At 39.6% G+C, this 15363-nt stretch overlaps 1 protein-coding gene across 3 annotated transcripts in view; it reads left to right on the top strand.

Moving 5' to 3' along the window:
- Nucleotides 1–15363, top strand: part of LOC149320001 (cytoplasmic dynein 2 heavy chain 1-like) — a 261670-nt gene that overhangs the window by 4950 nt on the left and 241357 nt on the right. For all 3 annotated transcript variants that reach the window (XM_089512748.1, XM_089512747.1, XM_089512749.1), the window contains exons 4-12: nucleotides 981–1099; nucleotides 3390–3534; nucleotides 6091–6323; nucleotides 8081–8215; nucleotides 8310–8423; nucleotides 9160–9271; nucleotides 9948–10072; nucleotides 10967–11142; nucleotides 14158–14353. In XM_089512748.1, coding sequence (XP_089368874.1) covers nucleotides 981–1099; nucleotides 3390–3534; nucleotides 6091–6323; nucleotides 8081–8215; nucleotides 8310–8423; nucleotides 9160–9271; nucleotides 9948–10072; nucleotides 10967–11142; nucleotides 14158–14353 — 1355 coding nt within the window. The remainder of the gene's footprint in view (nucleotides 1–980; nucleotides 1100–3389; nucleotides 3535–6090; nucleotides 6324–8080; nucleotides 8216–8309; nucleotides 8424–9159; nucleotides 9272–9947; nucleotides 10073–10966; nucleotides 11143–14157; nucleotides 14354–15363) is intronic.

The following is a 15363-nucleotide window of genomic DNA, read 5'->3' as shown; positions in this document are numbered from 1 at the left end:
CATAGCCCTTAGTTTGATGTTATGAAGCCTTGAAACAAGATTACACTACTTTCTCTGCTGGATGTGTTGTGCCTGTCCTGTTCTAATTAGCGCTGAAGGGCAGGATATAAATACATAAATAAATAATAAATAAAGACAGCTGTTGGAACCTTGAGGCATGCCTGTTGCCCTAGTGCACCTCTTGAGCCCCTAAAGGATAAGTCATTCCTTAAGTGTATAGGCTGAATGAGCAGCTCTTGTTCCCAGGGAGTGAGATCCACCCTCCGCTCCCATCCCATTGGTCTGTGAGACAGCACTGGGCCTATCCTCACATGTGGCATGCAGGGTTCCCTATGGTAGAGGAAGAGGAATGTGGCAGGGTTCCCTATGGTAGAGGCAGAGGGATGTCTTTTTTGCTATTTTCTAATAGTTTCAAACTATATTGGCTGCAAGTTAAGGAAGTTTGCTATGTAGTTACTGAAGAGTACTCCGCAGCTCATTTTCCAGGCTTTTGACATTGACACATTTAAACGAATCGATGTATTTTACAAACCATAACATCTCTAGATACCCGTAGTATCCTAATCAGTATGTATGCCATATCAGAAGCATCTAGGTCAGTGATGGTGAACCTTTTACAAGACTGAGTGCTCAAACTGCAACCCAGACTCCACTTATTTATTGCAAAGTGCCACGTCCCTCTGGCTTTCTAGTAAGAAGCTCTGGCAATCTCTGTGCTAGGGTGACAGCATGTGCGCCCACAGAAAGGGCTCTGAGTGCCACCTCTGGCATGTGTGCCATAGGTTCACCATCACTGATCTAGGTTTTATGGTCTTCAAGCTACAGTTTGGACAGATATCTGATTCTATGATTCTATAGATTTCCAAATAAGGATGAATTCAGTATAGGATTATATGTCAAATTAAGAGTTCTTCAATCTGATAAATAATTTAAAAAATCAGAAAGTACTCAGTAACTCTGAAATGTTTTTTTTTTTACAGCAATACTTTCTCCAAATGATGAATTTCAGTTTTGGATAGAGCGTGCTCAACGTGGAAGCAAGTCATCTAGCAAGGAGAGAGCCTTGCATTTTAGAGAACTGTTTGAAGCCATTGCATATGTGTGTAACTTCATTTGTTCAGTAATTCTTTTTATAAAGTTCACTGTTTAATTCATACATAGAAAATGTGTTCTTGTTGTTATGTGCATTCCAGTTGGCTCTGACTTATGCTAATTCTATCTTAGGGTCTCCTGGCAAGATTTATTCATAGGAGGTTTGCTATTACCTTCTGCTATGAATGACAGAGTGTACCTTGCCCAAAATGAATTTCCATGCTGAGGAAGGAGTCAACCCCTAGTTTCTCAGAGTCCTAGATCAACATTCAAACCATTACATTTCCCTTGCTCTCAAGAAAAAAAGTATTACAAGATATGAAAAACAGGGAATATACTGTTTTGCTGTTTATATTTACATGCCCACCATTGAATCCAGTGATGGTTTTGTGTTAGTTGATCAGTCAAGACAAAATACTTGATTTTCACTGTTTCACAATTCTTACTGCATATACGCTGAGATACCTCATACTGTTCTAAAGTAAGGATGACCAAAGAGTGGCCCCAGGGCTGTTTTCCCCCAAATGTGGGGGGTACGGGACATTTTTGTCATGTTTAGGAACCCCCAGGTCCTGAGGGAGGCCTTCTTTTAAAACTGAAAGTAAAGCAGAAATGTTTTCCACTTATTTCCTGCTTTTTTTTTAATAATGCCTCTCTTGTTTCTAAAATGGTCTGGTGGGGCCTAAAAACATGGCAGAAATGCTGCACACATCCCAGAGGTCATTGGAGGGCATTAGTTTTTGATGGTGGGGAATGTAGTGCATGGTACAGCTCTCCAAGGGCTCTTGGGAAGCTAATGCACACTCCCCCAGCATCCCAGAGTTGTCCATTCAGACTCTAGAGTAAGGATATGCAATAGCAGCTAGCCTGAGACCAGTCTTTTGCTCCCAGCAGTTGCATAGACTGCTAAAAGAATAAATATTAAATATCCAGAACTCTCTCATCATTGATTCCAGTAGTGGCTTTATGCAGAAGTCAGTTCCTCATTTTTCTTTTTTAAACTTTAAATGATGTGTGTGGGGGCTATTTCCTCTCTCCACTTCTGAAAGAAAGACAATATATCCTTTTGAAGGGACCAGGAAAAGGCACTTGAGGGAGTCTGGAGAGGTGAAGGGTGATAAAAACAGCCCTCAGGAAGCTTGTGTGCATTGCCTACTGCTGTTTTAAGGTCCCTTAAACATTCAAGAGCAAATCTGACGGTGCACAGAGGGTTACTGTGAATAAGGGGGAGTAGCAAAAATTGAGTACCCCACTATTCTAAAGTAGAAGTGTGCAGATTGTGCAAATTGGCCATTGGCTACAATCTAGTAGTCATATACTTTGTTTTTAATGCTGGTTGTGACAAACTGGGCTGTGCAAGTGAGCGGCAAAACCTTCTTGCATGATTCCATAAGATCCTACCCAAAGGGTCAAAAGTTTATAGGTTGTCTCCATAAGCACTTGACTTTGACCATTTGGATATTTTACTTAGTTTAGAAACCACTAGGTAGTGTCAAATATAGAATTTATTATGATTGGCTATATTCAGTGATTTATGATTCATGTAGGTAAGCATATGCTATAGAAGAACCCATTGACATTGGTGAGATATTAAAAAAAATAGATGGTGTTTTATGTGGGCAGTGAGCAGTTGAGTTGTTTTGTGTTTGACTGGGTTCTATACGAAATCATGGCTGATAAAATGGCATGCTGGTAGGTAAGATTTCAATTTCTGAGCAACTTCTCGAGGAGCAGGGTACCTGACTCCTTACCAAGTGGTGATGTGAGAGAGACTTATGAACATTCATTCATTATTATACATTCATAATAGGCAATTAGGCAAAAGGGGCCAAGTACCTGCTGTTATCTTGCAACATCTGCTTAAAACCATTTTTTGGCCTTCTCCCCAATGCTAACTACTTATTTCCTTAGAATACTATCTCTGTAGCTGCTGGTGCTTTTTTAATGTAAGCTATTTGGGAAAATTTATTTAAGAAGTGGGTATTTCTATACTTATATATTATTTATTTAAAATATAAACATTGATATTTTCATAAATAACAGATTTGGTTAATAATGAACACATAATAAATTATAGTTATTTCAACAATTGTTGCCCTGTCTCCAGAGGATTCCAGCTGCATGTAAATAATCAGTAATTACTGCAAAGAATAAATAATTAAATAGCAAAGTCCCAAAGGATTTGCATTTGCATTTATATATACAAAAATGGCACAGAAATATTCCTGGGTAAGTTATTTAAAGGTTGCAGTATGCCTATAAAAATCATGTTTTTAAATTATTGTTTGTACTTCCAGGATTATTACAATTTGGACAGTCTGTCTTTATTTGAAGTTGTGGATTTAGTGGAAACAACACAGGATACTGTTGATGATGTGTGGAGACAAGCTGATCATGAACCTTTTCCACAGCAGCGCATGCAAAATCTTTTGGATGTCATAGGTAAAGCTGTGGGTAAAAAGAAAAATATCCTATTTGCCTGAAATGAACCTCCATCCTTGTAATATGGAGTAGAGTTACGTGAACTATCATTTCTCTTCTCCTTCAGTATAAAATATGTTACCTTCATCACATTTCCCAATCATCTCCAGTAAAGGATCTGGTTGGACCAGGAATAGATACTGTGTGACAGTAATGGACAGCTGAGGCAGATCTGCCAGCCAGTTTTCTGCCATGGACCCCTTGGCTGGACATAATGGCAAAAGAAGCAAAACCAAAACCAAATGTGTCAGAAGTCCACTTCCGTTTTTTTAAAATGGGTATTTATTAAATTTTAAGTAGGGAACAGTGTTCCTGCAATCAGTTTAAAAGATGCATTGCCATTTTTGGAGTCTCCCAAGAGCCAAAAGTAAGACAATCAGTCCCTCCCTTTTTGGTCACTTGGAGGTCACATACAGTTCCAGGGTTACACTTTGCCCACCCTTGCTCTCTGCAGCAGGGAATCAACTTTGCTTAGTGAGAGTACTGAGTAGCTGACTGATCTGTTGGACAAACATACCCATAGTCTGCTTAAGCTCAGATGCTTCAAAGTAAAGTTTACTAGGGTCTGCCCAAATGTTCTTTAGGGCCTCCTGAATTTGATAAAGGGAGTCCTTTTTTTTCTTTCCCATGGAGACATATCTTCAAAGGTCTTCAAAGTGACAGCTAGATATAAATTATCATTGTATTTCCAATTCTACCTGTGAAGGCTGTAATTTTTTCCTCTGCAAAGCCAACTGCCCCTTCATACTAAGCTGTTTGGCCGTTTGCTAGCTTGTTCTTTCCTACCTTTGCCAAATCAAAATCAAATTACCATATATACTCAACTATAAGTTGAGAAATTATGCCCCAAAATTGACCCTAAAATCCTACTGCTTAGAAAGGTCCTAAAACAAGCAAGCCTGATGCCCCACTCTTGGTGCCTGGAGGCTCTCTCTCTTTCTGTGTGTGTGTAAGAGGTTCCAATTCTGATTTGGAAGGGCTCTTTTCGCATGGAAAAAAACCTCATTGAACGCTACTTGCTTCCCTCCCCAAGCTGATTTGCAAGCCTTCTCTTCCCATGGAAGAAACATGTCATTTAACACCACTTGCTTCCCTCCCCAGTCTGATTTGTAAGCCTCTCCTTTCCATGGAAGAAACACCTCATTTAACACCACTTGCTTCCCTTCTCAATCTGGTGTTAAAACCTCTCTTCCAGCACCTGGAAATCATAGAATGATAGAGTTGGAAGAGACCACAAGGGCATCCAGTCATGCAGGAACTCTCAATCAAAGCATACCCAACAGATGGCCATCCAGCCTCTGTTTAAAGACTTCCAAGGAGGGAGACCCCACCACACTCCGAGGGAGTTTGTTCCACTGTTGAACAGCCCTTACTGTTAGGAGGTTCCTCCTCATGTTGAGGTGGAATCTCTTTGCCTGTAGCTTGCATCCATTGTTACAGGTCCTGTTCTCTGGAGCAGCAGAAAACAAGCTTGTTCCCTCCTCAATATGACATTCCTTCAAATATTTAAACAGGGCTATCATATCACCTCTTAACTTTCTCTTCTCCAAACTAAACATCCCCAGCTCCCTAAGTCGTTTCTCATCGGACATGGTTTCCAGACCCTTCACTATTTTAGTTGCCCTCTTAAAGTGGTGAAGGGTCTGGAAACCATGCCCTATAAGGAACGACTTAGGGAGCTGAGGATGTTTAGCCTGGTGAAGAGAAGGTTAAGAGGTGATATGATAGCCCTGTTTAAATATTTTATATATAATTTCAAACGGTGTTAGGTAGTTGGGAGAGGTCCAGAGAAGGAGAAGGAGGGATGGAAGTGGTATTTCCACCTTTATATCCTTCGTTATAGCCCCCTACGTTTTATCCTTGACTTATCCATGGGTTATATCAAAATCCATGATTTTGATGCTGAAACCTTCCATTGACTTATACTTTCACTTTCAGCAGTGCTGCACCTTCTGTAGACTTTCTTAAAATCTAGTGGAAGTAATAGTGTTTAAGATGACAAAGTAGCAAACCTTACTGATTTGCTCCCCTGAAGCAAGGCTACTTGTTATCTTTTAAGAGGGAACAACATCTAATGGTTTGGGTCTAACATGAGTTTGATGCTAAGGAAAGTGTAAATTTAATCTTTACAGATCTTTACTCTTCTGGATTAAAGGTCTGTATTTAGAAATGTGTGTTTAGGCAGGCCAGAACTTTTATATAACCCAGAAGTACTAGTGACAGAATGTTATGTAAAGGTCTTGGTTGTTCTTACCATGTTGATTCAGCTATGCTAAACTTTGAGTCAACACTGTTATTATTTTTTGTGATTGTTCTTTGAAAATTGGTATATACTGATGGGACGAAGGTGCCTTCTGGTTTGAATGTAGTGATTAAACATGTTTACTGAATATTACTAATTAACAGGCAAGGTCTGAAGAAATATATAGTGAAGGAGAACTTTCTTTCCAACCAGAAAAAAAGTGTAACATTTTTGAAAGCACAGTTAATTTACTCAGTATGTTTATGTGGTTTCAGCTGGATCTCTTGGAAGGTTTGTTCAGAAGAAGCTGGGAACTTTTAATCTCTGGGAAGATTCCTTTCATATTGTGAAGGAAAACCTGAAAGCTGGCATCACAATTTGTGAACAGTGGGTAGCAGCCTGTGATCATCTTACAGGACAGCTCTGGCAGCATTACACTCCACATTTATGGCAAGCTGAAAAATACATCCCTGAAGCACTAGACAAACTTGGTAAACGCCTTGAAGAGGTATCATTTTGCTCCAATTTTTTAGGGTGGGAATGAAAGGAACAATAACTGAAGCTTTTAAATGTAATTTTTAAAATGGGGATGCTTCATTGCATTGCATTTACAAGACCAAAAAGTTTTGTGCCTAGTTAAAGGGAGCTTAGCTGCAAAGAAAGACCTCATCTTTAAGGGTTAAACTGAGCGGGATGATGGAAATCTATGTATGGATCTCTTGGAATATTTGGAAAAAAGCAGCCACAAGGGAACTGATTCAGACTGGCACCATGGAATTGGGAATGTAATATTAAACCCTCCCTAATTATCCTTTTTTAAAAATTAAAAACAACAGCAATCCCTGCAACTGCTGTTGGCACCATTAGAGAAAACATCAGGAAACGGGAAGGTGGGGGGAAACCAGCACAGTCTTGTGGTTGCTCTGCACAATTTCTGTGCAAGATATGAGGGATCAGATCCTGTTGTCTTATCTGGTGTAGCCTTGAGACCAAGGAAAGTTACTGCTAATCAAAGTAGAAAATACGTGATGAATATGTGATGGCTCTGGCTTGATACAAAGGATCTTCATATGCTGAATCCTATGTAGCTTGTTTGGCAGAAAGTAAACCGCAGTGAAATTTAATAGAAGCCTCATTTTTAGTAATTGCATATGCATTGGGAAAGCTCTTGGATACAGTCTCTTAAGATGCAGTTGACAACTTCTAAAGTAATTGTAGTTTTCCAGATGACCTTAATTGTATGTTTATGTTCTTGTTATTTTAGGATTGCATCCACAGAGTAGACGTAAACCATTTTGGCCCCACTTTATCTGCCATGGCTCAATGCTTTGGAATTCTGGGAACTGTAGTTTGTTGTACCACCAGAGCCACAGAGAAGGCTAAATGTTTCAACAAAACTACACTTCCAAGGATTCCGTAGCACTGAGCTGTGGCAGTTAAATCAGTCTCAGACTGGGATATGTCTGCAGTGTGGATGTAGCCTAAGTGATATAGTACTACATGGACATGTAGCATTATATTGTAACTTGAACATTTGTGATGTTATTGGTCCAAGTAGATCCTCATATTTATTTATGCTGGTCTTTGAATGATAGATACAAAGACCACATCCAGAGCAGTTCGTGAAGTCTTCTTATCAGCCTGATAACCTGCCATGGCTGACGTACCATTGATATCTCTTGTGAGAATCTCTGCTCACCTCTGTGCCATGATCATAGAATCATAAAACCATAGAGTTGGAAGATACCACAAGGATCATCCAGTCCAACTACCTGCCATATAGGAACACAGAGTGAAAGCACCCCTGACAGATGGCCATCCAGCCTCTGTTTAAAAATTTCCAAAGAGGAGACTCCACCACTCTCTGAGGGAGCGTGTTCCAATAACAGCTCTTACTGACATGTAGTTCCTCCTAATGTTTAAGTGGGATCTCTTTTCCTGTGGTTTGAATTTATTCCTCTGGGTCCTAGTCTCTGGAGCTGCAGAAAACAAGCTTGCTCCAACCTCAATATGACATATGATGGAGTGATAGAGTATGGTTTTGCAGAGTCTTCAATAATATAGTGATCTATTTTAAAAAATCATATTTTAATATATTGCTACTGGATTAGTACAGTTTTCATAAGATCTTTTTGTTTGTAGATTTTTAAACTGTACTTTTTAATAGAATAGTTTAGAAAGATCCATCATTTTCTGTATAGTTATTTGGCAAATAACTGTTGCAGAGCATGGGCTCATGTCTACATTATGCCTTTTCTTGTGTAGGTATTATCCATTAGAACACTTCATGAGAAACTGACTTATTTTTTGCCAACTGGTGAACAGCAAGCACTGCATCTAGCTCAGGTTTTTGAGCCTTTTGCTGGTTTGAATCCTGTGCATTATAATCCCTACACAGAGGTACACCTTATAACTTATACCTGTGTTTTCTGTCTTGCATTTGATGGAATTTTGATGGAAATGCACCAGACTAATTTACATTCTTGGTCTGCAGCCATTGTGGAAAGCGGCTGTACGTCAGTATGAACGAATTATTTCTCCAGCTGAACAAAAAATAGCAAGCAAATTGAAAGCATTTATTTCAGAAATTCAAGATAGTCCACAGCAGGTAAACTTTTTAAAAAATCAGCAGCATTACTTGACAATGAAAAGCACAAGTCCTATAAATAATATGTATGAATCATTGAATCATTGCTAGGCTGTTTTTCAGGGATCATTGGTGTTCCACAGGAGAAACAGAAGTATAATTTGAAAAGTCTGCCATGTTGGATATAGCTACTGTGTTGGGTCCCACAGTCTCTGTCTGTTAGGGAGAGAAAATACTTTACTGACTTCTGGATGTTTTTAATGTTGCCATGGGTATTTATGCTTGCCATGAGTTTTGCTTAATTTAAATGTTTTATTTTCTCATGAATTGCTTTGAGGTCTCTGTTGTGCTGAAATATAAACTGGAAAAATAAATAAAACTCTTGCTAGTTTCATAGTGTTCTTTACTAAAGCAGTACTCTAGCCTTGTTGTAATTTATCACACTATACTATTCCACGTTAACTGCTATGGTAGCCTCCTGTGGAATTCTGGGGTTTGTAGTTTAGAGATCTCAAGCTGGGCATTCTAAATGATGCTCCCCAAACTTCAAATCTCAGGATTCCAAAAGAAGTTGCTATAGCAGTTAAGGTGGAATAATGGTGCTACAACAGTATAGTGTGATATTGTCCTGTTAAACTGCAGTTTACAGGTCATACAGCTATACATTGCAGTTAAAAAGATATTTGTTTTGAACAGTAGTCTCTTATTTGCTGGGTTTTTGTTTTTTGTTTAGTGATAATTGTTTATATATTTATAGCTGCTTCAAGCTTTTCAGAAATACAAGGAGTTAGTAAGACGCCCAAGCATTAGCAAAGAATTGCTTTTAGAAAGAGAAACATTGCTGGCAAAACTTCAAGACTCAATCAAAGGTAGGTATATATGATAGAAACTTTCTAAGATAACTTCAGTTACTTGTTGTTGTTTTTTTAAACCTGTGCAATAGTTAATATTTTTCTTGATCTCTGGTGTATTCTTTTCAATAATAGGCTCATGCTTTTTGTTTGGTTCTGCATCATACCCAACATGTAAGGCTGAAATAAATTCCTGTCAGGTTCATATTCCTTCTTAAATCTTGCTCTTTCTAGCACCATCAAAATAGTCCTCAATTCTAGGTTTATTGGATTATTGGTCCAAAACACACTGCAGAAATAATCCAGTTTGAGACTGCTTTAATTGCCCTGGCTCAGTGCTGGGAGTTTGGGGATTGTAGTTTGTTGGAGCACGAGAGCTCTCTGACAGAAAAGGCTAAATGAATCACAAAACTACAGTACCTAGACCTCCCTAGCATTGAGCCAGGGCAATTAAAGTGATCTCAAACTGGATGATTTCTGCATTATGTTTTGGCCTAGTGAGACGCCAAAGTTTGAGAAATGTTGGAGGCTGCCAAAATCTGTGGTTTTAATTTAGAACACATTCTGTAGTACAGCTACTGCAAAACATGTCAAATTCAACCACATTCATATTATGCTAGATATTAAAACTAAAAACTTCTGTACTTTGTAAAGGCTATCTATTAATTAATGCTTGCTTAATACTCTTATACAGATTATCAAGCAGACTTTGAGACACGATGTCATGGTACTCCAGGTGATGCATCAGGGCCGCTTTCAGGCAAAAATCTCTCTGAAGTGGTAAACAATATTGTTTGGGTGCGACAACTACAATTGAAGGTACCAGTTTGAATTCACAACCTGATCCATGTTTGTATCCATTCACTGATAAAAAATAACATATTGTACCTTTATTTTAAAGAGAAGAGTGACTTTTCAGATTGTCATTCCTTTCAGGAGTTGTCCTATTTCTCTGACTGAAATTCTCCACTCCAGTAAAATGCTTCAAATGGATTCATTTAAAGTTAAAATGTGCAGTTAATGAGTAAAAATTGCCATGTTTCCCTGGGTTCTGTGGAATGTCTTTGTTATCTCACCAGCCGCATTGTACTGTTACCCTGTGGGGCTGATCAATAGCTTCTAAAACTATGTCCTATTGATAGCATCTTGATCATGCTTGTCCTCAGGTACTTAGATCCATCTCTGCTCAGAAAGGGAACAGGCTGCAAATGGAGCCTGAAGTAAAACTGCTGACAGGATTCTTCTATTAAGATGGAACTAGTACTGAATGGTTTGTTGAATTTCCGTGTGCTTGGAAGTGTATGTGTATGGAAATAGGCACTAGAGTGGATTGTCATGGATAACTGAGGATTACTCTGTACTTGATGTTCCATAGGGCTCAGGATAGTATCCAGTGGGAGTTAAGCATCCTAACTATGCACCAAATTTATGTACAAATTATATATTCTTTTAATATCTGAAGCTTGATTATGTGCTTTTTGTCTCAAACCTTTTATATTCTAAAAGTAAAGATAAGCTGATAGTTGATCAGAATTCAATCTCTGCCTTCTGCATGAAAATGCATATGTACAACCCCCCTGCAAGTGTTGGAGAGGCTGATAGTCTGAGCTATTTAGATAGCTGTAGCTTTCATATTTTGTGTTAATTTGGTTGTGTTGCTTGAAGAGACAGTTAAGAAGTACCTGGTTAATATCCATTATTTCTTTGTATAAGGTGAATGATGCCATTCAAATTGCAGAGGCCCTTCTTTCAGACCTATCTGGATTTCAAAACTTCCAGCGAACTGCTGATGACCTTCTAGAACAGTTTAAAGTATATGAACAAGAGCAATTTGATGACTGGTCCAGGGATATTCAGTCAGGTTTGTCAAACCCAAAGTCTGGTCTTTGGTAAGTATAAAATGCTCCACTTGGTAAAAACATTTTCCACATGATTCATTTTGTAGCTGCCCACCTGCCTGCTTCTACTGGAGAGTATTATCAAAGTTCTCTTCAGCTGCAGCGATATGGGATAATGCCCCAAAAGAAGGATGACATATTACTTATGCCATTCTTGTGAGTCAAACCAAAGGTGAAAGGATTGGACTGCTGCATTTGCTATGTTTTATGGAATAGGTTTATGTGACTGAACATCATCTCACATTTTCCAGCACTGCAAAAAAGGAAGAGGCAACACAGCCTGTAGAAAAATAAGACATTCATGTTTGTGGTTGTGAGTCATTTTCTTCATTTTCCCAAGCCATGAGAGGAGGAGGAAAAGTTAGATGTGAAAAGGGCTGGGTCAGTTCTGTTTGCACATCCTCAGGGGGGCTGAAGGAGCAGTCCACAAAGATTGGGATATTCCTTTATGCCATCTGACCAAGGAAGGAGATTAGAATTCCAAGGCATTCATTCCTTTTCCCTTTTCTCTCTTCCCTTCAGTTTTTCTTCTCTTTCCCTGTTGGCTAGTCAAGAATTACTCTCTCTGTCTCTCTCTTATCATGCTAAAACATAACTTTAACTAAAACTAATTAGATATAGAATATTAGCTAATAGATTATGGTATCTGCAGGAGATTTCCTAAAGAAAAAAATCCCAGCTCACATGGGTAAGGCAAAGAGTGCTTTAAATATCAATAAAATTGTTTCTGTCATTCACTTGGATGTTGAGACACATACCTCTGAACAGGCACCAAAGTCTGTCTTAAAGAAAATTTTCTTAATGTCAAGTGAGAACAATACAAAGGGACAATCTCCTCATTAGTGCTCAGATTCAAAAGCTGCAGTGATACAATCTAAAGTAATTACTTAGGGAAAGGTCAAAAGGATTTAAAAGGATAAAAACAGAGAAAAAATAAAGGCACAAACATACCAGTGTAAACTCTTCAGAGTGAGAATCGATGGATTCAAGCACAGTCATGCCTTCTGGTCACCATCTTCACTTGGAGGATTCCAGGCAGAAGGGATGGGCAGAAGTGAAGAGAGCCATCCAGTCCAACCCCCTTTCATGCCGGAATTCTCAATCAAAGCATCCCAGACAGGTGGCCATCCAGCCTGTTTAAAGACCTCCAAGGAAGGAGACTCCACTACACTCCAAGAGAGTGCGTTCCACTGTCTAACAGCCCTTATTGTCAGGAAGTTCCTCCTAATGTTGAGGTGGAATCTCTTTTCCTGTAGCTTGCATCCATTGTTCCAGGTGCTAGTCTCTGAAGCAGCAGAAAACAAGCTTGCTCTCTCCTCAATATGACATCCCTTCAAATATTTAAACAGGGCTTCTCCAGGCTAAATATCCCCAGCTCCCTAAGTTGTTCCTCGTAGGACATGGTTTCCAGACCCGTCACCATTTTATTCGGCCTCCTTTGGACACGCTCCAGTTTCTCAACATCCTTTTTGAATTGTGCCCAGAACTGGATACAGTATTCCAGGTGGGGCCTGACCAAAGCAGAATAGAGTGGCACTATTACTTCCCTTGAAGTATTTCCCTTTTATTGATGCAACCTAAAATTGCATTGGCCTTTTTAGCTGCTGCATCGCACTGTTGACTCATGTTCAACTTGTGCTCTACTTGGACTCCTAGGTCCCTTTCACATGTAGTTTCGTTCAGCCAGGTGTCCCCAATCCTATATCTGTGTGTTGCATTTTTCCTCCCTAAGTGCAGTACCTTACATTTCTCCCTGTTGAAGTTCATTTTGATAGCTTTGGCGCAGCTTTCTAGTCTATTCAGGTCATTTTGAATTTTGATCCTGTCCTCTGGGGTATTAGCTACTCCTCCTAATTTGGTGTCATCTGCAAATTTGATAAGTATGCCCCCAATTCTGTCATCCAAGTCATTGATAAAGATGTTGAATAGCACTGGGCCCAGAACAGAACTCTGTGGCGCCCCACTGGTCACTTTTCTCCATAATGAAAAGGAGCTATTGTTCAGCACCCAGTGTAGGCTCATTCAACAAGATTTAATGGTGACTAAAACAGCATTCAGAGTAACAATTTAATTGGAAAAAAGTGTGTAAGGTAGCAAGATGGAAAGAGACATAAACGTTTATCAGACATTATAAAATCGGCAAATTTAAATCAGGACAGGCAGCCTCCAGGTGAATTGCTTTCAAGGAAATAGTTCAGTAAACAAGCAGCCACTCCTGCCATGAAGGATTCAGCTAGGGTATATCCCAGTGGTTGTGGATTGTTCCTTCAGCTTTTCTGAGAACAAGAGGCTGATATGTACTGTGAATGATCATTCTAGGAAGGCTGAAGGAACAATCCCAGCCCCACCCATGGCTAAGTTTTTGAAAAATACTATCTGCCCATTTTCTGCTACAGTATTTCTTTATCTGGGGCTTGAAGCAGACAAGCCAAATAAAACTGCTTCTGGACGCTTTGGGGGCATGACATTTAGATGACGCATGCCCATGAAGCAACTGGAAGCCATGCTGAGGAATGGCAAAAAGTTGCTCTTGCTGGAGACCCGTTAGGGACTGCAGCGGTGGCCCTCTTTAAGAGCAGGCTGTGTGGTGGCTGTGGGCCCAGGCCAACTGTGGCTGGAGGCCATACCATTTGGCCCATCTGCTTTGCCCCTCAGTGATTTTCAAAGTTGGTTGCATGGAAGGCTATCTAATAAAACTGCAGAGGAGAGAGGAAGCAGGCAATGGAATAAACAGCTTGGAATGTTGGTCTCCTGTCTTGATTAGTTGGCATGGGGGACTATCCCAATGGTTGTGAATTGCTCCTTCAGCCTTCCTAGAATAATCATCTATGGTAGGTATCAACCTCTCATTATAAGTACATATTATTTTTATGATTGAAAATGGAAGGAATCCATCTTTCAGAGCTTAATTCAAGTGGTTCTAAATCCTTTATATTTATAATGTATGTTTAGAAAATACAGCTATTGAAAAGAAAAAAGGCTAGTAATTTATGTGTTCTGGTTTAGCATACAGGCCAGCAGTCCTGTTATGGAACTTGATCATTCTGATGGAGCATTAAAAATACATTATTCAGATCGCTTGGTGACCCTTCTGAGAGAAGTGCGTCAGCTCTCTGCCCTTGGCTTTGTTATTCCTGCCAAAATACAGCAAGCTACAAACACGGCACAAAAGTTCTGCAAACAAGCAGTGATTCTCAAACAGGTATGATATCTTGAACAAGAACAAGATTGTACTGAATGCTGTCAAAATGATAGATGAATTCCACAATGTGATTATGCATTCTTTTGATAATGCAGTTTATGATAAATTTATTTTTAATTTCTATTTCATTCACATTGATTTATTTAAGTTCTTATATAACAACCAACTAGCAAATGTTTTGAGGGTGGTTTATTATTATTTGTTACAATATATCATATGGGAATATATCCAGGGAATTGATCCCACTCTTTGAAGGTGGGAACAGATTTGAAATGTACAAAAATATTCATTAAATTGTATAACAGACATTGAATCTATGAAATGGTGGGAATCCAAGCATGGTGCTTGGTGCAAATCCACACCTGCCATTTCATAGATCTTCCTGTCTCTTTGTGATGGCTTGTCTGACAGATTTGAGGGCATCTGTACCACTTGCTTCAGCCACTACCACCTCAATGAAATGCTATCTGGCCTTGGCCACCTGCAAGAAACTCTTGGTAATTTTTTCCCCCTGTGATGCACAGACTGGGCTGTTCCATCCTTCTTCCCGGCGTTTTCCTTTTCAGAAGATTGATCTCCCCATCCTTCCTCTTCCTCTTTCACCCTGCCTGTGCTGTGCCAAATAAAGAAAAAAAAACACCAAAACATTTGCCAAGAGGTTCTTGGCGGCAGTCCCAAGGCTGGGTAGCTCTTCTTTGTGGTAGTTGATGGCCAAAGCAAGCAGCATGGATGCCCAGAAATTGGCTGGACAAGCCATCATCTGGAGCCCCAGCTTCACCAAGCAGTGTTGGGGCAAAGGGGCAGCAAGCACAAAAGTAAGTCCATAACAGTGGGGAGGGTTTTCTCCCCACTTGGATCTCTCTCTTCACTTTCTCCTGTAGTAGAGGAAAGTTGAGAGTTGATCATGTGAGGGAGAAGGGGGTCAATGAAGAAGCTGCTTGGTGACTCCCTTGTGGTTAATGAAGTGCAGGGAGCTGTGGTGACACTCAGAGTAGCCTGCCTGCTCGCCT

This window comes from Sceloporus occidentalis, unplaced genomic scaffold (genome assembly GCF_023333645.1).
Source record: "Sceloporus occidentalis isolate IW3139 unplaced genomic scaffold, rSceOcc1.0.p SCAF_2, whole genome shotgun sequence".
In the NCBI taxonomy this organism is placed as follows: Eukaryota; Metazoa; Chordata; class Lepidosauria; order Squamata; family Phrynosomatidae; genus Sceloporus; species Sceloporus occidentalis.
Note: the sequence above shows the minus strand (reverse complement) of the source record. Positions and strands in the feature narration are given on the sequence as shown.